Source organism: Sinocyclocheilus rhinocerous, unplaced genomic scaffold (assembly GCF_001515625.1).
Source record: "Sinocyclocheilus rhinocerous isolate Xijiao unplaced genomic scaffold, SAMN03320098_v1.1 scaffold1085, whole genome shotgun sequence".
NCBI lineage: Eukaryota > Metazoa > Chordata > Actinopteri > Cypriniformes > Cyprinidae > Sinocyclocheilus > Sinocyclocheilus rhinocerous.
In genome coordinates this window covers 918,975-946,165 of record NW_015659401.1, presented here as the reverse complement: position 1 = coordinate 946,165, position 27,191 = coordinate 918,975, and the positions used below count along the sequence as shown (strand labels likewise).

General features: G+C 40.9%; 1 protein-coding gene and 1 pseudogene across 1 annotated transcript; one reads left to right on the top strand and one right to left on the bottom strand.

The window, feature by feature from the left end:
• Positions 1–11,123: 11,123 nt before the first annotated feature.
• LOC107723795 (uncharacterized) lies at positions 11,124–17,224 on the top strand (annotated as a pseudogene).
• A 5,979-nt stretch (positions 17,225–23,203) lies between these two features.
• On the bottom strand, positions 23,204–27,170 carry LOC107723805 (protein FAM198B-like). Its single transcript, XM_016532505.1, has 4 exons — positions 26,224–27,170; positions 25,513–25,721; positions 25,152–25,378; positions 23,204–24,335 (listed from the first exon to the last, which is right to left on the bottom strand). The coding sequence occupies exons 1-4, from the start codon at positions 27,008–27,010 to the stop codon at positions 24,128–24,130; spliced, it is 1,431 nt and encodes a 476-aa protein (XP_016387991.1). The 5' UTR covers positions 27,011–27,170; the 3' UTR covers positions 23,204–24,127.
• Between the last annotated feature and the right edge of the window lie 21 nt (positions 27,171–27,191).

Sequence of the window (27,191 nt, the reverse complement as noted above, 5' to 3'; positions counted from 1 at the left end):
TCTTCATGAGTCAAGTCAAATCACAGTTGATCGTCACGAGTCAAGTCTAGTCACAGCTGACCTTCATGAGCCAAGTCAAGTCACAGTTGATCGTCACGAGGCAAGTCAAGTCACAGTTGATCGTCACGAGTCTAGTCAAGTAACAGTTGATCTTCATGAGTCTAGTCAAGTCACAGCTGATCTTCATGAGTCTAGTCAAGTAACCGTTGATCTTCATGAGTCTAGTCTAGTCACAGTTGATCTTCCTGAGTCGAGTCTAGTCACAGTTGATCGTCATGAGTCAAATCAAGTCTTCAGTCAAGTCACGGTTGATCATCATGAGTCAAGTCAAGTTACAGTTCATTATCATGAGTCTAGTCAAGTCACAACAGATCTTTCTGAGTCAAGTCTGGTCACAGTTGATCATCATGAGTCAAGTCAAATCATAGTTGATTCCCCTGAGTCAAATCAACTCACAGTAGATCTTCATGAGGCGAGTCAAGTCACAGTTGATCTTCATGAGGCAAGTCAAGACACAACTGCTCTTTCTGGGTCACATCGAATCACAGTTGATCTTCATGGTCGTTTGCGAACTCCCTGCTCGTCCTGTCACGGCTAGGGAGGCCGTCTGTGAATCCTCATCCTGTCCTGTCATGGCTATGGAGACCGTTTGTGAATTCTTTGCTTGCTTTGTTCCGTCCAAGGAGGTCGTTTGTGAGCTTTTGTCCTGTCCCGACCCAGCCAAGTAGGCTGCCTCTGAACACTCAGCCTTGTCTATCAACCCCAATGTTCTGCCCTCTAGTCTCGCCCTTTTGATTATGTTCACCGATCGTTGACCTACGCTAGCCCTAGGATTATTCTTGTGTCTTGCCCGCCATATACCTGTTTGCCATTGTTTGACCCATGCCTGTTATGACCACGTCTCTTAAATAAAAGCATGCAGATGGATCCGCACGTCTCACGTCTCTGTCGTCCTGTAACGGTTATAGTGAACTTTTGACATACACTGGTGTTCAAAAGTTTGGGATCAGTAAGATTTTTAATGTGTTTCAAAGTCTCTTCTGTTCATCATGGCTGCATTTATTTGACCAAAAATGCGTGCTGCTTAATACTTTTTTTGGAAACGGTGATACTTTTTTCAGGATTATTTGATGAATAGGGTTAAAAAGAACAGTGTTTATTTAAAATAGAAATCTTTTCGAACAACACAAGTCTTTATTATCAATTTAACACATCCTTGCTGAATAAAAGAAAATGTATTAAAAAAGATTAATGACCCCAATCTTTTGAACGGTAGTGTATATTGTTACAAAAGATTTATTTTGAATAAATGCTGTTCTTTTAGAATCCTGAAAAAAGTATCACAGGTTAAAAAATTAATGCGATTTATCGTGCAGCCCTAATATATATATATATATATATTAAAATGATTTCTGAAGGATCATGTGACACTGAATTATAAATTATAATAAATTATAAAACAATAAATTATATTTTAAAGTATATTAAAATAGAAAACCATAATTTTAAATGGCAATAATATTTAACAATGTTACTGTTTTTTTTCTGGATTTCTGATCAAATAAATACAGCCATGATGAGCAGAAGAGACTTCTTTAAAAACATTACAAAATCTTACTGATCCCAAACTTTTGAACGGCAGTGTACATCACACACGTTTATTATAACAAATGTTTCATTATATTGGCACTTGCTCCATTAGAATTAGCTTTAGTTACATATTTATGGCGTGCATGAAAAATATTGTGCAGTGTCGCTAAAGGTAAAAACTTATTTCAAGACAGTCTAACAGTTTGTGTTTACATGCACAACAATATGCAGATAACTACCAAAAACATTGTTGTTAATTCTATACCCAACACAAGCAACACAAGCAATCCAGTATTACTATAAAAACATACAGCTAGTATCTATTGGGAATGCAAATTACATTCATTGAGGTAAATGGATTTAGTATCTTGTGTAATTTGAGTATCTTGTGTAAATCTGTGAAATTTTATCACTTGACAAAATAGGCCTTGTAATATGTTAATTTTTAGGGTGCTTCATTAAGAACTAAAACAGTTGGTTCACGATAGACCACTTCAAAATTTGAGCACAGTAGCTTTGAGTGTCTGATGAGGTCACAGATGGGCTCACGACTTATCTGTGAGCTCATCACTGAACTAATGAGTTCAATATAATGAGCCCAACTAATGACTCGATAAATCTGAGTTCCTGATTAAATTCAATAAATGCCATCAAAGTGGGCAAAATGATTTAATGAATTTAACAGACCAAATTCTCATTGTTGTTGGCATCATTAATTTCTGTTGCACTGTAAAAAATTCATTTGAAATCTACAGTAATTTACTGTGTTTGTGCACAGGAAATTACTGTATACTAGTTCACAGTAGAATACCGTAGTTTCAGTCAAAATTGAAGTACTGTGAGTGTCACAGTAACCAGCAATGAAGACAATCACAGTAACTTCCAATGTATTGTAGAAAACACAATAACTAATTATGTAATGTAGAAAATCACAGTAATTACCAATGTATTGTAGAAAACACAACAAGCAATTATGTACTGTAGAAAATTACAGTAACCAACAATGTGCTGTAAAAAAAAAAAAATCACAGTAACCTAAAGTACTGTGAGTGTCACAGTAACCAGCAATGAAGACAATCACAGTAACTTCCAATGTATTGTAGAAAACACAATAAGCAATTATGTACTGTAGAAAATTACAGTAACCAACAATGTGCTGTAAAAAAAAAAAAATCACAGTAACCTATTATATCCAGCTTAGTTTTCACGAGAGAGCGGGCGTGACTATTGGTAACTTGAATGTGTTTGGCTTCTGGTGTCTTTTGCTTCCATTATTTTACCTGTACAAAAACAGCCCATTATACTGCTTCATACAAACTTTTAATCATTATCATATTATTTTAACTTCAGTATCAAAATCATAAATTCACCCCCCAGAACGCTATTTTACCAGTTCTGCTATACACTAGGGTTTTCTGAAACCCAGTCACTGGGATAGAGAAGGAAAACACAGTACACTGGCAGCTGGGTTTCCAGCCAATGATTGCATTTAATTTGACCTCACTGTAATTCAATTACATTTTAGGTTTGAATAGAGAATACAGGAAGCAAATGTATTCTTTAACAAAAATTAAATAAATAAATAAATGACCAGAAGGTCATAAAGATTTTATTGTTTTCAACACATCTAGCAATAAGTGAAGAATGATTAATGAAGCTTGTTATAATGATGAGCAGTTAACTGTGACTGCTGATAAATGAATATTTATATTTAAATCATGAAACATGCATTATTTAATTTTTATTATTATTTTTTAATTTGGGCTTAATCAATATAACTAAACAGCAATGGAACCTGTCGGTACCGATAGTCTAATGGTTAGCGCACTGACATGTGTCTCTGGCGACCTGTGTTTGATTCCTGCCTTAAGGTCCTTTGCCGATCACATTCCCTGCCAATCACTACACTGTCCTGTGTAATAAGCACAAAAAGCATGTAAATGAAAACAGTGAAAATATGGTTATTTATTCTACAGTCACTTGCTGCCAGCAAATTACTGTAGTTCTTTTCTACGGTAAGTTACTTGTCACTTGCTGCCAGTTAATTACTGTGAATTTTACAGTCAGTTTCTTACAGTGTAGTATATAAATGCAAATTACCATCACTTGTACTTGCATATCTGATAACACACACATACACACACACACACACACACACACACACACACGCACACACGTCTGGTCAGCTATCCTTGTGGGGACTCTCCATAGGCGTAATGGTTTTTCTATTGTACAGACCGTATATTCTATTCAGGGTTAAGTCCACATATAGATATATATACCTGTACACACACACACACACACACACACACACGCACACCCAACTATTAAAAACTAAAACTTTTTGATAAAAAAAAATATATTTGAATATAAAATAGACAATTATGTGCAATTAACACAGACAATTATGTGCAATTATAATTGTTCTTTTGTTCATTTGAATCAGCAATATGTCATTAAATGTCACAGTCATTAAAATGAATGAACTCTCACGCTGTCATACAAGATTTTATATTTCTCAGAATGCAAATGACATTGCATGAGACTAAAAAGAAAGCTGTAAACTGTTGTTATGATGACACACACACTGCTATGAACATCAAAGGAGTTGAAATTCACACAGGACTCGATATGTGTAATAGGAATGAGGCTGAACTGTTTCTTAGTGACTGCAAATACCAACAATATTGAAAAGCTCTTAACTGAGAATCTAGCATCTAGTTATGCAATCATTCATCAGGGATGATCAAATATTGATTAAAACACCAACAGTATATCCTTCATTCTAAATTTAATACAACAAAACCATGCAAGATTGACTGAGCTTTGCACAATCTACATTAGAAAGCTGTCCAGGGACTATTATTTTGTAGTACAGCAGGAATTTTGTCTTGTATCTGTCTAATGAAAAATTGGTTTTGAATTATGGTTCGGAAAAATACATTTGGATTATGAGCCTAAATGACTAGATGGATTTGAATATGTGTGAAGAACAAAGACAATTTAAACACAAAGGGAAAAAGACACAGACAAAATAATAATAATAATAATAATAATAATTAAAAAGCATCTAGGGTCCCTTTGTGCTAAAATGTTTCAGCTGAAACTCCCTAAAAATCCTTCTCTTTTATGATTCATGCTTTTGTGTAAAATGGAAATACAACAAAGACTGTTATTTGCAAGATTGAATATTTAATAATATTTCAGATTTAAGATACTACATATGCAGCCTAAACCATCAGTGTGCTAGCTCAGCGTGTGGTGTCCGGGGTGGCTTGGGATGCAATTTATTTCACAAGGTCAGTTCTAAATCACATTCAAAATATTGTAGGCATCTGGCAGGAGCTCCTCAGAGGGGTCATTAAACAGGTTTAATTGAATTTCTGTCACCAAAGAGCAATGGGAATAGCATATTTATTTCACTCATTGTTGACTGGAGCATCTTACAATCTTAGGTATCATGAATAACCAGATCGCAGGTTTTACCATTTAGAATGTCAGTATCAAATTCATATGTAAGAGATATTCTATATATAGCCATTCGGTGCTTGTTCCTCGTCTGGCTTATATTATGAATATATGTATATACTTTTTTTTCAGGTTTAAATAAAAGAAACAGATGAGTATTAAAAAACAAACACTGAAACACACACACACTGACCCCCTAAAAATATTTTTGACAGTCAAGCTTAAAATATATGAAAGTCACTGCAAAATATCAAAGCATCATTTATATTTAATGATGTGCAAACACAGCTTTCAAGAAAAAATATTTGACAAAATGAAGTTTGTTAGGTTTAATATGAAATAAATAAAGATATAGCGTTCAAACTAAAGAAAAAAGTATTTTGAATAAGTACTTGTTGTCAAATGTTAATGGAACATGCCCATAGGTCAGTGGTTCTCAATTCCATACATTCATAGATACAAAGATAAATGTTTAGGTAATGATTAATTATTTTCCCCTATTTTTTCTTTAATTGCTTTAAATGTATCCAATGCCTCTTGTCTACATTTTTTTTCTCCATGTATTTATAGCTTGCTAATAGCTCCCAAACTCTCCCCTTAGAATATGAAGTCCCTGAATAAAAAAAACAGTACAGTGAAAGCTATGAGACACGTGTTATGATGATGCACAATGATTCATCACAGGGATAATGAAGGAACCTGATGAAAACGTCCCAGGTTACGTATGTAACCATGGTTCCCCGAGGGAACGAGACGCTGCGTCGGAAAACGCTAGGGGAACGCCTTCAGCGATACCAAGCTCTGAATCATATGTGTAATCAGTCAAACGATGGGCGAGACGTCCGCGGCGGGTGACGTCATGACCAGGAAGCTTTAAAAGCACGTGAGGTGCAGCCGGCGCTAGCTTCTTAGGAGTGAAGCAAGCTCTAGTAGGGATGCCGGAAGTATGGCCTTGCGACGCAGCGTCTCGTTCCCTCGGGGAACCATGGTTACATACGTAACCTGGGCTCTCCGGGGGGAAGAAACCGCAGAACGGGCTTCTGACACCAGCGAGCGGGCAGTGGATCTGGCAGGTGAGGAAGAAGATAGGGACTCGCCCGTCTCCATTCCCTCCACCAGATCCACCTGCGAACCCCACGAGCGCAGCTGCCGCTCCGCCTCGGCGGAAGCGGGGCCAGCACCGTGAGGAACGCTGGTGAAGGCTCCCTCCTCAAAGAGAGCCTTCCGGGAGCGAAGCAAACGCAGTGGCAACTGCTCACAATGCGGACAGTCGGCCCCCTCGAGAACCGACGCTGCGTGCTCTGCTCCCAAGCAGACCACGCACAAACTGTGTGTATCCCCGCTCGTGATGTAGCGTGGGCAGGGAGGAACACACAGTCTGTAACGCGATCTGCTTTCGCCCTTTTTTGTCTTTTGCTTAGACATGTTTCTTTCTCTGCTGGAGCTTATATTTGAATGCTTGTGCACTTTTTTGGACAGACAACAATAAATAAGACTCACAGAACATAAATCGTGACCGACACACACAGAGAGCTTTGCTGAATGACAGGAAGCTAGCGCCGGCTGCACCTCACGTGCTTTTAAAGCTTCCTGGTCATGACGTCACCCGCCGCGGACGTCTCGCCCATCGTTCGACTGATTACACATATGATTCAGAGCTTGGTATCGCTGAAGGCGTTCCCCTAGCGTTTTCCGACGCAGCTCGAGTTCCCGAAGGGGAACTACTTTGCTCTGCCTCATTTGTGTGATGAGAGAAAACGAACATATCCTGTGTTAATCACACTGTCAGTATCTGTTTGTTTTTTTATTTGTGAAATTAGGCTACAAAGTCCATGCTGATCATTGTCATTTCATTTGGTCGGTTTTCATCAGTTTATTGTCATTTACTCATGTCTGCTATACGTATGTGTATGCATACATTTTTGTGGAGGTTGTGGTGAACGTGTGAAATCAAACTGAACTGCCACATTATGCCATAGCTAGGCAATGAAAATTTTATGTATCCCAGAGCTCTTAACGTTGTAATGTCCAGGAGGCCTGCATTCATTCTGACAAAATGACTTTCTCAGTCTAATAACAGGAACAGTCACATTAAACACACTCTGTGCATTCTCGCAAGAGCTTTGTTAACTGCAGAGAAGCACTGCCCTCCAATGGCCATCTAAAGGACTGTAATGTGAGAGCACAAGGCCTTGGTAACCAAACGTCAAGCTGTGGTTTCATACAAAGAAATATAATAATAATAATAATAATCTCAATAAGTCAATCTCTCACCGTTATGTCGTTCCATCTCAGCAGGTTATCACCGAATGTCCTCAGGCAGCTTTTTCCTGCAGAATTATGAGGCGGCCACTTCAGTGAATTTTGTGTGGCCTCTGGCTGTCGACAAAACTCAGGGAGGCTGTCACGTGCAAACTTCACTGAACGGCGTCTATTAGGGCTTTTAGTCCAAAAGTGTGCGTATTTGGAGAAATATCGATATCCTTACACATATTTACTTTATATTTCTTTATTTTCTATTCATTTTCCATTGAATTATGCGCTGTGATGAGCATTAGCTGCTTCCAGCGGTGTCTGTCTTTGTTTCCTCTTCCGCAATCTCTGTTATGACTCAGTGGAAGAAATTCGCTGCTCATGCCCTGTCTCTACCAATGGCTGCATCCGAAAACTCTCAAATGCTGCCTTCGGAGGCAGCATTTCAAGGCATCAAGGCACGTCCGAATCCAAATTCTGCTTTACTTCCTATCTCCGGAGGTACCTTCTTCTGATCGAATTTTGAAGGCAGCATAGATATATCCTTCGCTGCCTTTGATATCCCACAATCTTGTGCGTTCCATTCCGTGACGGTTGAGCTAAAAAATAAAGATGGCGTCTGAAAGTTGCGTTTTGTGGTCAGTTTGTGTGTAAATGTATATTTCTGACTAACTTTTTGCACTTTTGATGTTATTTCTAGGGAAAAATCAGTGTTATAGTAATTAAATATTCGTTTAGTTATCACAAAAACTCGTTCTATTTTGTTGTAGATCATTAAACCGTTACGCTGCCTCAGAAGCCTGTGTGAAATCCGTTTCATGAGGTGCCTTCATGCAAAAATGCTGCCTGCAAAGTCATTGTCTCATACGGCAGCGAGGCAGCAAATCAGCTGCCTAAGTTTTCGGATGCAGCCAATGACCAACTTCCACTACACTTCCGCATTGTGTTCTGTACATAACAAACCCAGATAAACGTGTCTATGCATGAAACGTGTAGCTAATACGCATATGATTATGATAGTATTAGTATAGTAGCCTATATTATTTGCATGTGATTTTCATTTTGGCGAAGGGAGTTCACATGAGAAATGCTAAGCTTACGAAAATTGGTTTTATTATAGTAAAATTGTAGAAACTGTGTGTGTGTGTGTGTTTTATTGATTACCATTGGTATGACCAGTTTTACTACCATGGTTAGTGAAGTAGGCTAATGGTTAATTTGTGGTTTATCATGGTTTAACTATAGTAACCATGTTTTTTTATTATTATTTATTTGTCGTAAAACCATGGTTAATTTTTGTAAGGGCTGTTGTAGCAATTAGCTTGATATAAAATGCTATAAATAACATATTTCCACAACATTATATTAGAGCGCAATCGGAAGTTATTAAAAAAATTTGATGAAATTTGATTTTAACGTATCCTATTAGTAATCTTATAAATTGTGTTATGTAGGTTGATGCTAATGTTAGCTGTAATGCCCTGCTATGATTATATTTCAGGATGTACTGTCAAAGTAATTCTCATAAGGTCATAAGAAAACATTTTGTTTTCTAAAAAGACTGTTTATAATAAATGTAATTGCTCTACAGTGAGCACCTGAAGCGATGTTGCCAAGAAGCATTGGACTAGTGGATGAAGAGGTTTTGTAAAATTAAAAACAGGATACTGAAATGTTGTGTCTCTGGTTGTGAATATACTTTACCTTGATAATTGTCTTTTTTCTCCAATTATCTTATTATTAAAACACCAAAATATGTTGCTTGTAAAAAGTGTTTGCTTCAACCATGTTGAAGCCATGGTTCGGTATGTGCGCACATGATCAGGATGGTACCACCTCTGCCTCATTTTGAGTCAGGAAAAACCAATGATTTTAAATGCCAAACTTGAAGAAGCAATCTAAACAATTGGTGAGCAATAATCCAGATTCAAATCCAAACACATAATAGTTTGTGTAAAGACAGAAATTGAAGTCGTTGTTCACTGAAACTCGTCGTTCCCCTGGTCGTTACCATTCGCATTCAATTTAAAAATGGTGCCACTCTAGTTTAGCCGCCAAAGGCCACTGGCGTTCTCGTGTCAAGTGACCAATCACGTCACGTTTAAAAATGTCACTGCAAATGTTATTTGATAGCAATGGCAGAGAAGAACATTAGCAGTCAATAAGAAATTCAAACTCAGCCTGTTTTATACATGCCTATGTAGCCGGTTATAGTAGTTTTCTCCACCAATTAGTGGAACGAAGGGGCGGGTTGTTGTTTCACGTGCCCTATTTGACCTATAAAGGCAGTGGTGGGTGTTTTAGGAGTACACGTCTAACAGTCACGAGTGACGTCATCGGATTTCCGGCGTGGGAATGAGTAAATGTGTGGACTGAGGAATCCTGTGTCACATTGTTGCAAACGTGTGTTGTATGGGATTAAGTACGATGCGGAGTTTCCAGTGTACTGCGAGCTGTATGAACCGTTAAAACAAATACCAAAGCATTAGGGGAGGGCACGGCACTGAGAGACGTTGCAGTGGGTTTTTCTAGTCGGGGCGTCGTTGGCTGCACGCTCATACACGGATGCCGGCGTTGCTGTTTCCCGGGCAGCGGTGAGGTGCAGACAGCCTCGTCATACGGAGCGGTGCTTCTTAAAACTGCCAGACCGGCAGTTTTGAGTGTGTGAATTAAAACTAGTGTGTTGCAGAGCAGTTTCATTTTATGCGGCGACCAGTGTGTTTACGGCAGTATTGGCCATTTGTAAGATCAGCTGAGCGAAGTTTTGGCTTGCTGCAGTTTATAGATTGCTGTGTATTGCTTTACTCCCCGGTCTTGGATGACCAACCAACAGTCGCCACCGTGTTCGGTGGTTTTGTATTTCAAGGTTTATTAATGTAATTGTTGTTTTGGTTTAATTTTGTTTATTGTAAATTTTTTTGCTCTTGTTGATTTAGTTTTTTTTTAATTGGTTAATATTTGAATATATATATATCTTTTTTTTCTTTTCTGTTGATTTAAGGTTGTGCGTTTATTGCTATTGGCAATTGTATGGTTGAGGTTTGTTGGTTTGTTTTTTTCTGTGGTTTTTGTTTTCTTATTATTCAATTGTCAACTTTATAAGAATTGGGAGAGTGTGTGTGTGTGTGTGAGTAATCCAGTGTGATTTCATTGTGGTTTTGCTTTCTCTCCAGGGGTTGGGGCAACCAGTGATTGGTGTGAGGGGCAAGCCCCCATTCTCTGCTTGGTGGTGGTTTATTCTGCGCGTGGTGCCCAACACTTGGGGTGCTGTGGAATGTGAGTGCACGGGGGTCTGCTGTGCGGTTGTTTTATTTAGGTGGGCTAGGCCCCAGCCCTGGAGTGGAGGTAGAATTGTGTATGTTGTACATTTTTCTGTTTTTCTTTTTTTTTTTCATGTTTATTATTTATTGATTTTCAATAAAGTGTTTATATTTCATCCGTCTCACGTCCTGACTCAGCCGTAACCGAACCTGTGAGCCTTTTGTTGATTTTGCAACGGGCGATTCCCCGGTAGCTTAGCCTCTGGGGTGGCGTAGTCGGGTATTTTAGAGGTGCTTGTTAAGTCTACCTCTGGGGAGGGTTATTGAGATAGGTAAATCTTCCCCTGGTTCTAATCTTTAATTGCTCTGGTTAGTACTCCCTGAGAATAACCAGTGCGAGTGCCACAATCTGGCGTAGTCGGCAGGGTTCGGCTGTTGTGTAAAGGACTGAAACATTGGTTTATGTTTTGTCTGTCTGTTTTTTTTCTTTCTCCAGCGCAGTGGTGACTGTTGGTGTTTTCTTTGGGTAAGTGACCTTTTTGTATTGTCGTCATGGAGGATGATTTGCGAGAAATGCGAGATTTAGTGGCCCAATTACGGGCAGATAATGAGAGACTGTGGCAGGAGTGGGCATTGCTTGAATTGCATGCCCCTGGTGCTGCCTCTGCTAGTGCAGCACCGCCAGTTACACCTCGGTCAGCTGATACGAGTGCTAATGCAGTTGAACGTTTTATGTTTGTTCCTCGAGAACGACGATGTCCAAGATTTAATGGCAGGACTGGTATTAGCATCGACGATTGGGTTGAAGAAGCTCAAGCATGTATGCGTACTCGTACTATGTCACGTGCTGAACAAGCCTTCTTTTTATACGATCACTTGGAGGGGGAGGCCCGTGATGAGATTAAGTATCGTTCAAGTACCGATAAGAGTGACCCAGATATAATTATTTTTTCCCTTCGTGAATTGTATGGTTGTGCGGAGTCTTATTTTGCACTTCAGGAGACCTTTTTTTCTCGGAGGCAACAAGAGGGAGAAACATTGTTAGAGTTCTCCCTGGGACTGTTAGGATGTACTAGCCTCCTGTCGCATGAGATCCCCCTCACAGATAATATCCCGGTCCGACAGCGATACAGGCGTATTCCACAGTCAGAATACGAGCTGGCAAAGACTCATATTAGTCAGTTGCTAGATTCACAGATAATTCGAGAGAGTTGCAGTCCATATGCCTCTCCGATTGTGTTAGTTAAGAAAAAAGACGGTGGTCTTCGAATGTGTGTTGACTACCGACAACTTAACTCCAAGACCCGCAAAGATGCCTTCCCGTTGCCTCGGATTGAGGAAACGTTGGACTGCTTGGTAGGTGCCCGTTGGTTTTCTACACTAGATCTGACCAGCGGGTACAACCAAGTCCCAGTGTTTGAACCCGATCGTCCCAAGACCGCCTTTTGTACGCCCTTTGGGCTTTTTGAATGGAACCGTATGCCTTTTGGCCTGTGTAATGCACCAAGTACGTTCCAGCGGTTGATGGAACGGCTTTTTGGCGACCAAAGGCATCAGTCAGTCTTGTTATACCTTGATGACATTATTGTGTTCTCTTCATCTGTGCAGCAACATGTGCAGCGTCTGAGGGGTAGTGTTGGGTCGTTTAAAAACTGAGGGACTTAAGGTAAAACTGGAGAAGTGTGCGTTTTTCCGGGAAGAGGTTAGCTATCTTGGGCATGTTATCTCCTCGCAGGGGGTAGCGACGGACCCAAAGAAGATCGAGGCTGTAGTCCAGTGGCCTCGCCCTACAATGGTGTCAGAGCTGCGAACCTTTTTGGGATTTGCCAGCTATTATAGGCGCTTTGTGGAGGGGTTTGCCAAATTGGCAGCCCCATTGCACAAAGTAGTGGCAGAGTTGACGGGAGGTAAGTCTAGGAAGCGTGGTCAGGATGTAACTGCAGTGTGGTCAGAGCAGTGTGAGGAAGCGTTTAAAAATTTGAAGTGTGCCCTCACTACAGCGCCTGTGTTAGCTTATGCAGATTTTACCCAGCCTTTTATCCTGGAGGTTGATGCCAGTCATGTTGGCCTGGGGGCAGTACTCTCACAGGAATTTGACGGTAAAGTTAGACCTCTCGCTTATGCGAGCCGAAGCCTCAGACCAGCTGAACGTAGTACTGCCACTTATAGTTCTATGCGCCTGGAGTTTTTGGCCCTTAAGTGGGCTATGGCCGAAAAGTTTAGAGAGTACTTGCTTGGCCATAAGTGCCTGGTACGTACTGATAACAACCCACTAAGTCATTTGGCTACAGCCAAGATTGGGGCTACTGAACAACGGTGGGCTGCTGAGTTAGCAGTCTTTGACTTCAAGATCCAGTATAGGTCGGGTAAGAACAATCAGAATGCCGATGCACTTTCTCGGCTGCAGATGGTTGGTCCCGGGGAAGAGAGTAACTGTTCATTAGGAGTAGTAGTTCCAGAGTTGTTAAGGCGAGTTGCGGCCATAGACTCAGGGGTGGTTACTACGCAGGCTGCTATACAGACTTGGCCTAGTCGTTCTGTATCTGATATGATTGCCTTGCCGGTGGCAGACCCGGTTACAGGGGTAGTGAGAGAGTTCTGGCAGCAGGGACAATGCCCGGAGCCCCGAGTGTGGCGGCAGTTGTCTAAGCCGGTTGTTATACTCCTACGACAATGGGACCGACTGACCGAGCTGGGGGGTTTGTTACACCGGAAAGTCTTTCGTCCTGATGGAGGGGAGGCAGTGTTTCAGCTGCTGCTGCCAGTGGAATTGCACTCTGAAGTGCTGATCCAGTTGCACCAGCACCACGGACATCAAGGTGTAGAACGCACCCTTGAGTTAGTGCGACAGCGTTGCTACTGGCCCGGTATGTCGGCTGAGGTGGCTCGCTGGGTTCGAGAGTGCGAGCAGTGCCAACTAGCTAAGGAAGCGGCACCGATTGCAAGAAGTTATATGTGGCATCTGTTGGCTTCCTGCCCAAATGAGATTGTGGCTGTTGATTTTACCATCTTGGAGCCGTCTCGTTCTGGGCAGGAGAATGTGATGGTGATGACTGACGTGTTCAGTAAATTCACTGTGGCAGTGCCTACCAAAGACCAGCAGGCTGAGACTGTGGCCGGTGTTTTGGTGAATGAGTGGTTTTTCAGGTTTGGGGTTCCATTCCAGAGGACAAAGTTCCAAATAAAATATTTTTTCTCGTTTCTACCTCTGATAGTAGCACCTCCAATTCACTTTCAGTAAAGTTTCGTTTCTTGCTGCTTGTTTTTGACATTTTCTTTCTGCTTGCTTTTGCCAAAGTGGACCCATTACCACATTAAAATTAATTTAATTGAGGGAGGAGACAGGGCGGGGTGTTGTGCTCGTGCATGTGCGCTCAATTTCACGTTAATTGGGATGTACAAAGAGAATATGCTTGGGATCCTGCGTACGCAGAGATTCATACATCTGATTTTTTTTGTGCGTACGCACATTTACAGCTTTGTCCGTACGCAATGTTTTAGTATGAATTCAACGTAAGTCTTTGTACATGAGGCCCCAGGAATGTCAAAGGGCCGTTTGTGCTTCGGATCATGGTAGTAAGGTGACGGTAAGGGGGCGTAGTGCGTGTCGCGTTTCAGGTGGCACTATTAAATTTGTAGCAGCTTCGTGCTCTGCCCAGTATATGGGTAGCACAGTGCTGTTTGAGCCCCCAGAGACCGGTTTGCCCGCGGGTTCATTGGCCCCTTCTTCCTTGGTACAAGTAACCGGGGGTACAGTTTATGTACCAATAGTTAACGTTGGGACCGTTGATGTAGTGCTGTACCCCACTACTGTAATCGGTACATTGCGGGAGGTGTATCTGGTGGACCTACCTGTCGGGTTGACTGAAGTCCCCTCAGTGAATGTTCGGGTAGTATCTTGCAGCGTTTCTGCCACCTCTATGTCCGAGCAGATTAATTCAGTTGAATTGGGAGCATTAACGGAAGAAGAACAGAAGCAGGTTAGAGCCCTTCTTTGGGAGTTTCAAGATGTGTTCTCCGCTCATGAAGGAGATTTAGGATGTACTAGCCTCCTGTCGCATGAGATCCCCCTCACAGATAATATCCCGGTCCGACAGCGATACAGGCGTATTCCACCATCAGAATACGAGCTGGCAAAGACTCATATTAGTCAGTTGCTAGATTCACAGATCATTCGAGAGAGTTGCAGTCCATATGCCTCTCCGATTGTGTTAGTTAAGAAAAAAGACGGTGGTCTTCGAAACTACCGACAATACCGACAACTTAACTCCAAGACCCGCAAAGATGCCTTCCCGTTGCCTCGGATTGAGGAATCCTTGGTAGCCTTGGTAGGTGCCCGTTGGTTTTCTACACTAGATCTGACCAGCGGGTACAACCAAGTCCCAGTTTTTGAACCCGATCGTCCCAAGACCGCCTTTTGTACGCCCTTTGGGCTTTTTGAATGGAACCGTATGCCTTTTGGCCTGTGTAATGCACCAAGTACGTTCCAGCGGTTGATGGAACGGCTTTTTGGCGACCAACGGCATCAGTCAGTCTTGTTATATCTTGATGACATTATTGTGTTCTCTTCATCTGTGCAGCAACATGTGCAGCGTCTGAGGGTAGTGTTGGGTCGTTTAAAAACCGAGGGACTTAAGGTAAAACTGGAGAAGTGCGCGTTTTTCCGGGAAGAGGTTAGCTATCTTGGGCATGTTATCTCCTCGCAGGGGGTAGCGACGGACCCAAAGAAGATCGAGGCTGTAGTCCAGTGGCCTCGCCCTACAATGGTGTCAGAGCTGCGAACCTTTTTGGGTTTTGCCAGCTATTATAGGCGCTTTGTGGAGGGGTTTGCCAAATTGGCAGCCCCATTGCACAAAGTAGTGGCAGAGTTGACGGGAGGTAAGTCTAGGAAGCGTGGTCAGGATGTAACTGCAGTGTGGTCAGAGCAGTGTGAGGAAGCGTTTCAAAACTTGAAGTGCCCTCACTACAGCGCCTGTGTTAGCTTATGCAGATTTTACCCGGCCTTTTATCCTAGAGGTTGATGCCAGTCATGTTGGCCTGGGGGCAGTACTCTCACAGGAATTTGACGGTAAAGTTAGACCTCTCGCTTATGCGAGCCGAAGCCTCAGACCAGCTGAACGTAGTACTGCCACTTATAGTTCTATGCGCCTGGAGTTTTTGGCCCTTAAGTGGGCTATGGCCGAAAAGTTTCGAGAGTACTTGCTTGGCCATAAGTGCCTGGTACGTACTGATAACAACCCACTAAGTCATTTGGCTACAGCCAAGATTGGGGCTACTGAACAACGGTGGGCTGCTGAGTTAGCAGTCTTTGACTTCAAGATCCAGTATAGGTCGGGTAAGGACAATCAGAATGCCGATGCACTTTCTCGGCTGCAGATGGTTGGTCCCGTGGGAGAGAGTAACTGTTCATTAGGAGTAGTAGTTCCAGAGTTGTTAAGGCGAGTTGCGGCCATAGACTCAGGGGTGGTTACTACGCAGGCTGCTATACAGACTTGGCCTAGTCGTTCTGTATCTGATATGATTGCCTTGCCGGTGGCAGACCCGGTTACAGGGGTAGTGAGAGAGTTCTGGCAGCAGGGACAATGCCCGGAGCCCCGAGTGTGGCGGCAGTTGGCTAAGCCGGTTGTTATACTCCTACGACAATGGGACCGACTGACCGAGCTGGGGGGTTTTTTACACCGGAAAGTCTTTCATCCTGATGGAGGGGAGGCAGTGTTTCAGCTGCTGCTGCCAGTGGAATTGCACTCTGAAGTGCTGGTCCAATTGCACCAGCACCACGGACATCAAGGTGTAGAACGCACCCTTGAGTTAGTGCGACAGCGTTGCTACTGGCCCGGTATGTCGGCTGAGGTGGCTCGCTGGGTTCGAGAGTGCGAGCGGTGCCAATTGGCTAAGGAAGCGGCACCGATTGCAAGAAGTTATATGGGGCATCTGTTGGCTTCCTGCCCAAATGAAATTGTGGCTAATTGTCAACTTTATAAGAATTGGGAGAGTGTGTGTGTGTGTGTGAGTAATCCAGTGTGATTTCATTGTGGTTTTGCTTTCTCTCCAGGGGTTGGGGCAACCAGTGATTGGTGTGAGGGGCAAGCCCCCATTCTCTGCTTGGTGGTGGTTTATTCTGCGCGTGGTGCCCAACACTTGGGGTGCTGTGGAATGTGAGTGCACGGGGGTCTGCTGTGCGGTTGTTTTATTTAGGTGGGCTAGGCCCCAGCCCTGGAGTGGAGGTAGAATTGTGTATGTTGTACATTTTTCTGTTTTTCTTTTTTTTTCATGTTTATTATTTATTGATTTTCAATAAAGTGTTTATATTTCATCCGTCTCACGTCCTGACTCAGCCGTAACCGAACCTGTGAGCCTTTTGTTGATTTTGCAACGGGCGATTCCCCGGTAGCTTAGCCTCTGGGGTGGCGTAGTCGGGTATTTTAGAGATGCTTGTTAAGTCTACCTCTGGGGAGGGTTATTGAGATAGGAAAATCTTCCCCTGGTTCTAATCTTTAATGCTCTGGTTAGTACTCCCTGAGAATAACCAGTGCGAGTGCCACACCTATATGACTCCAGAAGATGTTGTAATGCCTAAAGTATTCAAGGAAAAAAGGCAAGGAAAAAGATGTTTCAAGAAACCTCATGTCCAGGCAGTCTTGCCATGGTTTTGAGAGAGCGGGGGCAGCTAAATATTTCTTTTCACTGACTGTGATTGTGGAGGCTCATTCATGGGATGGGTGATTCAGACCAAAATTGGACTTTTCTGTAGCACAGAATATTCCTTCATCTGTCAGCAGGGTGACTCATTTAGCACATCCACACTGGTTAAAATAACCTATTTCTCAGAAGAAGGAGCAAGGTACCATAATGAATTGCACATCTGACTCATCTTAAATAAGAGTTTTTGAAATTAGAACAAATTTCAAGGAACTTTAGACTGCAGTAATTTATCCTGTCTTGCAGCCTTTGTTTGTCATAGGCCGATGTTATTACCCATTGTAGATACTTTCTGACTTCTTTACAGCCTATATTTTAAATACAACTCTTGGGCCTGATACATCCCAAGGTTCTCAGCAATGTTTACAACCCCATGTAAAGAGTTCCTAGGGTTTAAAAATAGACTACTACCTTCATTTATACAATATGCACTTATAAATGAGTTGATGGTGAAGGCTTGTATTGTGCTTGCTACTCATTTTATAGAATCAAATAGCTTTTGTCCCTAAAATGTTGTTTGTGTTCTCTTCTTTCCCCTGAAAACTACAAAAGCAGCTTCCAGTTGTTTTTATGACAGCAGGTATAGACAACTGAAGACCAAAAGCTAGTTAGTTGATTTAAGTTTAAGTGAAACTTTTAGTACTGATGAAACTACAGTCACAGTTCCTTTTTTTCTTTTATCAAATCATTTGAATTTGCAATTAATCATCATAACATTTTAATCCGCTGTCTAGAATTTAACAGACAATGACAAAAACCTGCATTTTTACAACCAGTGCTGTAGCAGAGTTTTAGGGTGATGGTCCATAGAGATGCTCAGTCACAGTGCCTCTAAGCTGACATAAAAGTGTGTTATTTCTTTATTTCCCCAGATAAAAACTCTCTCACACGGACACACTGAGTTTGGCTCTAAAGGTCCACTGCTCTCAGCAAGCCTTTTTAGCAATTGTCACTTAGTAGCTATCAGAGGAGAGTGGAGACCTCTGGGGTTCAAGCTCACAAATCTGCTCTCCAAGTGGAGTGGCCCTCAAATCACATGTCAAACAATGACATAAAAAGCAAGAACTCAAAGCAATACTGAATGAAATATGAAAGGGGCCACTGATTTTCAGTTATGGGGCTCAGACAAGCTGTGTTTGCACACAGTCAGACACTATGTTTGAGCAGCTGGTAAATGCACTGAGTGATTTCCAGTCTGTAGATTAGTTCATGTTTAATTTTATGTCCTCAGGAAGATGTTCCTTGTGCATGCTAGATATTTGCTTTGGTGGCCAGCTGATGCTGATTTATTCACGGTTGGAAAGAGCTGCTAGCACCACAAGTGCACAGTGTCAGAGAGTACATGGGCTGTAAAGAGTATCCACACAGAGCCCTCAACATCCCGTAATGAGGCGGTTGCCACAGTAACCGGCTAGTGCAAATTCCTCCTCACTAGATGATCCACAGATAGTGATGGTATCATTTCAATAGCTCATTCTAATCTGTGCCAACTTCATTATACCCAGATATATAGGCCTACAACTAGATGGCGCCGCGGATGGCTGCCTGCCTCTGTGTTTAGCTCTCCAGTTGCTTTAATGTTTTTGTTAGTTTTTTGTTAGTCCTGTCTGTTATTTTTCAAACAAAATAAGTTTTACCAGGGATGAACTGCTGAACATTCGACAGTACACACTATACAATCTTCTACCGGTTTTTGATTACTCTGACGTTTTGCTGAACATTGTAGTTGCCGGAGCAGCGGCGCTATTCAAGCGTTTTGAAGCCAGCCGGACAGCACGTTACATCTGCCGGTGTTGCTTCCAGCTGTTCAGAGCGGATCGCGACGCAGAATCAACAGGGAAATGCTTTTACATCAACGAAAGGTGGTGTACAGATGTAACAGCATTGAAGAAGATGTACTGTCTCGATCTAGAAGCGCTTTTCATCAACTTAAGCCATTCTTCTCGCTGTGGGAGTTTTCCTCGTTCATTTTCGTGTTTACATTCCCAACCTTATTCAAGGAGGAAAAACATTCACTATATATTTTCAGTCAATGGGTTCGTAAATAGAAGTGTGGCTGGTAAAGACATCTTTAGCTAGCTAGCAGACTAGCTAATTTGTTATGAATGTTATGAATATATGTCTTGAATACACATTAGTAACATGGTGTATAGCAGGCGGGAGTCAATGCCTTTTCTATTCCTACTTTATTTAATGACTGCTTACAGTTAACACTCTGGGGTCAATGAACGCGCCAGCAAATTTTGGTGGATTTTTTTCCACATAGCAGCTAAATCGACTTAAAATACTCTGTCATTTTTTATCATACAGAAACAAGTAATACATCATTTGAAACTAAAGGGTCTACTTTTATTTGTGCACACTCACAATAACGACAAAACTTTGTGCTTTTATAAAATAAAAAAAGGCTAAGTTACATAGGCTACCTGCAGATGCTTCCTCAGGTTCGGCATTGAAGCCTTCAATGTCGTAAGCATTTTAATAGGCTGATGGGTGTTTTGACTTATTTTAACTGATTTTGAATTCTGCTATACCAGTAATCCTGGCATCTTTGCTGCAAGTAGAAAAATTGTATCTGAAAATGTAAACTAACTAGCTCTTCTTTAAACCAACCTTTCAATATATTTTAACTGTGTGTATTCTAGTTCATTTTTAACGCTTAAAATAAGTTTGAGTCCACTACACTGTAATGCAAAGTTTGTTTCTTCTGCCTGACCACATATTTTTAACCCTTTTGCTCCAAAGCCACTATAGGGTGTTGCATTCACAGACACAGACAAAACAGACAGCCACTCAGGCAGACAACAGGAGCCACATTATAGCATGGCTGAGAATTTAAGAGCGAGACAGAGAAATCTTAAAGGGATAGTTCCAAAAAAAAAAAAAAAAACAGTGCAGTAACCTGAATGATGTTTAATTTTTAAAACAAAGTTAAAGTTCAAAGTGACCACATCTGTCAAGTTAAAAAAATAAAAAATATATAAAAACAAACAAACAAACAAACATAACTCATATGCTATAAGTCTTAAAAATCCATATAACAGTTTTGTGTGATGTGTGATAAAAAAAAGACTTTGAGGTTCCAAAAGGGGGTTTTCATAGCGATGCCAGAACCTTTTGGGTTCCCCAAAGAACATTTCAGTGAACAATTCTTAAACCATTTGAAGAACATTTTAAGAACCTTTTACACCATAAAGAACCTTTTGTGCAATGGAAAGGTCCCATGGATATTAAAGCTTCTTCATGGACCATAGATGCCAATAAAGAACCTTTATTTTTTAAGAGTGTATGATGCCAGGTGTGTCACATCAACAATTGTTCTCAGGATGTGTTGTAACCATTTATGCTTGACATCATTGACATCCAAGCACCATAGCTGATTTGAGGGCTGTGATGAAGGGGAAAATTTGCAGTGAATTATTATGATTTACTTTCAGTCTGTTTGGAGCTTGACTGGCTGTACATGGCTACCGACCTGCTGTTTTATGAAGAAGAGCAGTGCGGAGCTCCTTCAGGAACTCTCCTTTTGTGTTCTATAAAAAAATGGTGTTGGAACTACAAGTTGAACAAATTATGACGGTATTTACATTTTTGGGTGAACTATACTTTTAAGATCAAATCACTGTCTTTACTTCCACCCAAATTAACTTTCATATGAGTTTTTGTGGTCAGGGAAGAGTTACATGGCTTGTATCCTACTGTTAGATCTGACAGCTGCACACAGTCCCCAAAGAGAGATTATTTTTGACAAACTGAATGGAACAACTGAAGGAAACCTGGCTATCTGCCTCAGGCATGTTGTGCTGTTTTTACACGCAGATAGCATCTTTCCAAGCTAAAAACCCATGACCAACAAGCATCTCCGCAAATATAAACAGTGGCACAATTGAAAACCTCCGTTATCTCATCACAAAGTGCATTTTCAGGTTATAACATGCCCTGATATTTGATTTAATCTCCTTTTTTCGACCATCTGTTTATTCATTTTTGGCTACACACAGAGCAAGTTAATGTTGATCAAGACTGTAAGGATAAAAGAAACTCAGGAAACTCAGATACTTTGATCTCCTGAGAAACAGACAATACACTGGCACCTTCAAGACACCCCACAGAGGGGTGGTGCAGGAAACGCCTCTCTCACATATGCATCAGTGCCTTTTCATCTGCTCCCTCCACTGGATTCACTCAGAATGGTCAATAGTAGAATGTTCTATATGAATGCAAATAAGATTTACAGTCATGTTTGGTTTCATTTGAATAGTATCAATTTGCTTTTCAACCAAAATTCGAGGTAATACTAAAATGGAGTCAGATGAGATAATAAAATGGAGTCAGATTGAGTTAAACTTAAATTGAATAACTCTGCGCGCTGAAAAGACCGAACACGCAAGTGACCTTCATCCACCACTGGATACCTTCCTTGGGCCATGTGTGTGGACCTTACAAGACTCATATTCTAGATGGGAAACTGAGGGGGGCTAATCTGCCCGTGTTATGTCTAGAGCCTTCTGTATGAGCTCTCATCGCTGTTTGTGTTCTGTCTGATGCTTTCTACCGCTCAAACTCATACTGTACATCTGTCTGCCAACCAGGTGGGATGTTGCTGGGGTGATGTTGTCATAGCAACAATGAAAAGAAAGAAGAAAAATAAGATAGACAGTGAACAGCAGTGTAAAATTCCTTTCCATACTTTCACATGCTCGAGAAATGCTGGTGCAGCCAATTGAGAGGAGGATTTTAGGACACAAAAATGTGAGATGTCAGTATGAAAACAGCTGTGAGTTGATAGGAATGACAAGCAATGTAATAATAATAAAAAAAAAGTTGTTCTGGCTATTATAGTTACAAGAAGAAATAAATGACATGGAAAGTTCTTCTAAATTAATGTTCAACTGTCTTTTATAAGTCTGGTTAAGATCACAAGCTATGTTAGAATGATAAAGAGGGAGAAATTGAGAATAATGGCTTGTTTGAAAGAGGGGAAAATGGTAATGTTGTTTCGCAAAAGAAGTGATCAGAGCAACTGGTATAAAAGCTTCCTTGTTAGGATATAAAATGAGGGAAAGAAAGCACAACAGAGGGAAAGAAAAAGTGCAAATGGTCTCTCTATGACATACACAGGGTGGCAAGTAACTTGGCATGTTTTACGCTGTTTTTAAACTTGACTGAAGAAACAGGAAGTTATTAGATTGGAATCATTGTGTCAACTGAAAAGAATTTCATTACGCTTCGAACATTGAAATAAAACTGCTCATATGTAAAATCAGCTCTCAAAATATGCTTCTTTCCATTCCTATTATGGTACGCTGAATTTGATATGATGCAAACAGCACTTCCCTGTGGATTTACAGTGTAAAAAAATCTGTACTACTATTTCGGTTGAACATTCTATTGAGAAAACATCTGCAGGATGGAAAATGACATTGCTTTAGTAGGGATGGCGAACATTAGCAGTTGAGCGTTACACATGTGTTTGCATATCATCCAGATGGGCAGAGGTGATTTGACATTCCAAATGACTTGGTTTTGTCTGGCAAAGAGTGTGGCAAGACACAGCAAGTCCACTGTGCAGAGCAGATGCATCTAAAATGCATTCTGGGTAGTGCTGCCAAACATTAAGTATTTTCACACTCATAAAAGAACCCTTGTGTGAGCTTATTTCTGTGGGTAAGTACGTCTGTACACTTTCAAAAGGGGTCATTTAGGCTCTAAGAACTGACTGGCTAGTTGGCTGGCAAACCAAAACGCCAATGAGGAGGAGAACGGCAAAGAAAAAAGACAGCTGAACTCAGCTGCACTCAAACTGAAGTATTCCTAGCATGAACATGATAGCTGTTCAGGGGCTACAGTGAATACAGAAGCACTTTTCAAACCATTTCAAAGATTTTCACGTTTTCTCAAAGTTGACAAACAGTGGTGCTAAAATCCATGTAATATCGAAATGATTATACGATTAACTGATATGTAACACTTTAATTCTATATATGTATATTTTTACAAATGCAAACAATATAGTACAAAAATAAACACTTCTGAGGGCACAGTGAATACTGCCATTCATATGAAAGAAGATTCATATCATCTTCATGGTGATCAACTTGTACACAAGTGCAACATTTCCAGATTTAACAATGATGCTGGAGCCATCATCATGAACACCTTCATCACAGCAGACAAAACATATGTATGTGCAGATTATAGCAGAAATATTGTTACAAATCTGTACTAGTTGAAATTAATAACTGACTGAAACTACTTATTGAGAGGAACATTCATTGATTATAAAATTGGAATTGAAAGTGCTTTAGTGGTGTTTATGGAATAGCACACACTCTTTGATGTATAGTGTAACTAAAATAGGTATCCTGAGAAATCGCACTGCTCTCTGTGACAAACGTATAGCTCTGTAAACATTAAAACAGACTGGCTGTTAGATATCAATGTGTAACTAACCAAAGGACTCAGTTTGAGCATTTGGATTGCTTACATCAGGTTTGCTGATATGTCATTGGGCGGGATTTTGGACATAAGAGGCAGTCAAATTCAGAAGCTAAGGCTGGTGGAAGTTATCAAAACAGATCATATCACTTACAGTGCCTTTAACTTGTGGAATGTCAGTGATGCCAAAAAATAGCCCTGGACTCTGGGTAGAGCATTTGAAGAACTATCATTTCTTCTTGTCTTAAATGGGAGCAGCGCTTACAACACCCCAATGTTCTCTTAAATTCTGTAGTGCATAGAATTTTGACTGAAAGAGCTTCATTTCAGCAGGTCTTCGTTGTCGAAAACATCAACACTCATTGGAAACCAAAAGGATGGTGGTTCGTCTTACACATTGAAAGGTTAAGCTCCATTTGTCAAGAGTTCATAGGTACTACTTTAATCCCATGGGCATTAATGTATGTGAGCAAGACTTTGGCTCTTCTCTCAATCACATCAATGAGTTTTTCAATGCCTTGACGGCCACCCTGACTGTCCCAGTACTGCTGGTCGAGAAATAGCGATTGCAGGAGCTTTTCCCTGAGACGCTGAGACCTCAACACTGACACAGACTGATCTGGTAGCCTGAAAGGGAAAACGTATTAAAGGAATATGGTAATGCACTCAAAAATTATTAAAACAAACTATGTTTGGAGGAAATAACCACATTTAAAAAAAAAAGTACAACATAAAATATCATTTATATACTGTTTTAACAACCCCCTTAAACTAAATTGTATTGCTAAAAGACATATTATGTAATACCCAGCTGTAATGCAGATAACGTGCAATCAGTGATACTCAAACACAGCAATGGCCCATCATTTTTTTCTTATGTTATTGCACAAGTGAGCTTGCGTTCCCAGAGGTATCACATTAGCAGCATTGCCAGCAGAATCCCTTAGTTCAGACAGCACGTGTCAGATTGCTGGCGTATGTATTTGCTTACGTCTTCAGTGCTGTTGTGGAGGTGTTGGCTTACTGAAAGGCCAAACTTGTGGCCTCACAGAAATTAATTCTTAGTTGCAGTCTTACCTGCAGCAATTACAAACCACCTCAGATTGTCCAGTAAGAGCGAGAAAAGAGGACGCCCAAAATTATAATTTATTTAAACCATAATATCTATGTAAACCCGATAAACTGTGGACTTGTAATTTAATCAAACAAACAAACTGTAAGGATTCATTTCTTAGAGTTTGTAAGCTTGAATTGTCAATTAATTATATCTTTGCAACTGGCAAGACATTTTAATTGAAAGGGAATACAAGTATGTGTGAATGATCTGTTTTTAAAAAGAACATTTGCATAGTATCTCTGCGAAATCTCTGTCATTTTTGACACAAATGAAAGATCAAGTGGTCATATTTGAACATGTGAAATAGGTCTGCTAATTTTACTCACTCTTTGATTCCCTCTAGTAGCCTGAAGTTCAGATTCCCCTCATCTCGGTCAAAGTAGCCCTTGTTGTTGAAGAAAACCAGGTGGTGTGGGTCATGTTTACGGTGGATTATGTGTGTCAGCTCTATGACGTCCTTGTCTCTACATTCTTCATGGTGACCAAGCTCAACACAGGTGTCCTCTGGGCGAGGCTTGAATCCACAGCAGTTTTTATCTAGACGTTCATAAATCTGAGAAGAAACACAATCTTTTTGCTTTAAGGATTTAAATTAAAATAACAAAATGTTTTACTGAACAAATGTTACTTATCAACAAAGTTACAGTTTACGCAGAACAGCAACGCAGAAAGATGATAGTGGAGTACCTGCAGGAGGAAATCAAAGACTACAAGCTTGCTCCATTCGTGATGGTGGATGCTGGTGCAGCTCCACTCTGGTTTAGGTATGACGCCCCGATGCCAGCACTTGTGTTTGAGAGAGGTTTGGTATGAGCCCCAGTTCAACCTCTCAGAGGGTTGATCTACTACTGGGCTTAAAGAAGGATCCCACAAAACCACTGGACAAGGCTGACCATCTGAAACAAGATGAATATGTATACATTCACTAAGTCAGCATCAGTCATAATGCCAATTGGTATTTACTGACATTTTAATATATTGATATTTTCTTATCTAATGCAATTATAAATTTTTAACTGTGATGTATGTATCCAAATACTATATTCTTTACTAACTTAATCCAATGTTAAATACAATGTAGTGTCTGCAATTAAAATAATTAAAAACAATAAAACATCAAAATAAATATAAACAAAATAGAACATATATAAACAATGACAAAAAATAAATATAAAAGGTTTATGTTTGAATAAATACAAATGCAAAGGAAAAAATAGCTACACTAAAAATGGGGTAGAAACAATTTTCACTCAAAACATTTTTAGCAAATTTCACAAATAATTGCAAAGAACTGGCAAGTAACACTGAATTACACTTTAAGTTTCTGAAGTAGAAAGGCTGAAACAGTATTTTTCTTTTGTTTTATTTACAACATTTTTTTAAAACAGTGTACACTACCTCCAAGAGAGTGGAATCGTCTGCTGACAGCTGGCAAAGTTCTGTTCAGTCCCAAAATCCTGTCCAGATGAAAGGCGAACACCTCACTCATGTCCAAGGGTCGCTTGACAATACCGCAACATTTACGACACTCATCAACATCGTCCGTGCTATTTGTCGCACTTTTAAACAAAATTAAAGAAGAAAAGCCCCCAGGTGCCACTTCATCAATTTGCGTAATTTTACTATCGGATAGAAAGCGCATGGCAGTGATATCGTCATTGCTGAACCATGGAGGAGCTCTTTCACTGTATATCCTTATGGATGAATAGCCAGTGTCACTGCCATCAAGCTCAGAATATCCCAGTCGTGTGTTACCGGTGGTTTTGTGTCCCGCGTCCTTCGCTTTACCCTGCTGTCTCACTTTAACTTTCTTTCTCCGGAGTTTGGGTCGCACTGTGCCCCTGATGATGGCCGGTTTGTGTCGCTTAAATTTGAGCGTTATATACACCACATTAGACCTGGTCGTGCTCACAGATTCATTCACCTCCCCATCAGCGGGGTCCTGGCCAGTTTTACTCTGAGAATGAACGCTATTTCCAGTCCACAGATCAGGACGTTTGTCCTGGCGAGTAGACGCACGACTGACATGAACGGTGAAAAACAAATAAACAAAACACACAACAGCAACAATCAAATACTTCCTAACAGCAGAATATTTCCAACAGTTGCAGACTTTCAAAAACGACACGGACAAATAAATCAAAGTGTCCCCTACATTTCCAGGACGCGTCGAATGCGTATCCATTGGTACGAGTGTCTGCGCATGATTAAGTCGATTTTCTGTTATCCACGTTGGAATAGTGTTCGTTTCGTTTTCGTGTTGATGGCACACAGGAGCTCCAGATGATCCGCTCAGCGCTACCGCTCCAGCATGAATGAGACAACTGTCCCGAAGCCGGATCAGCTGAGATAACAGTCCCAAATGA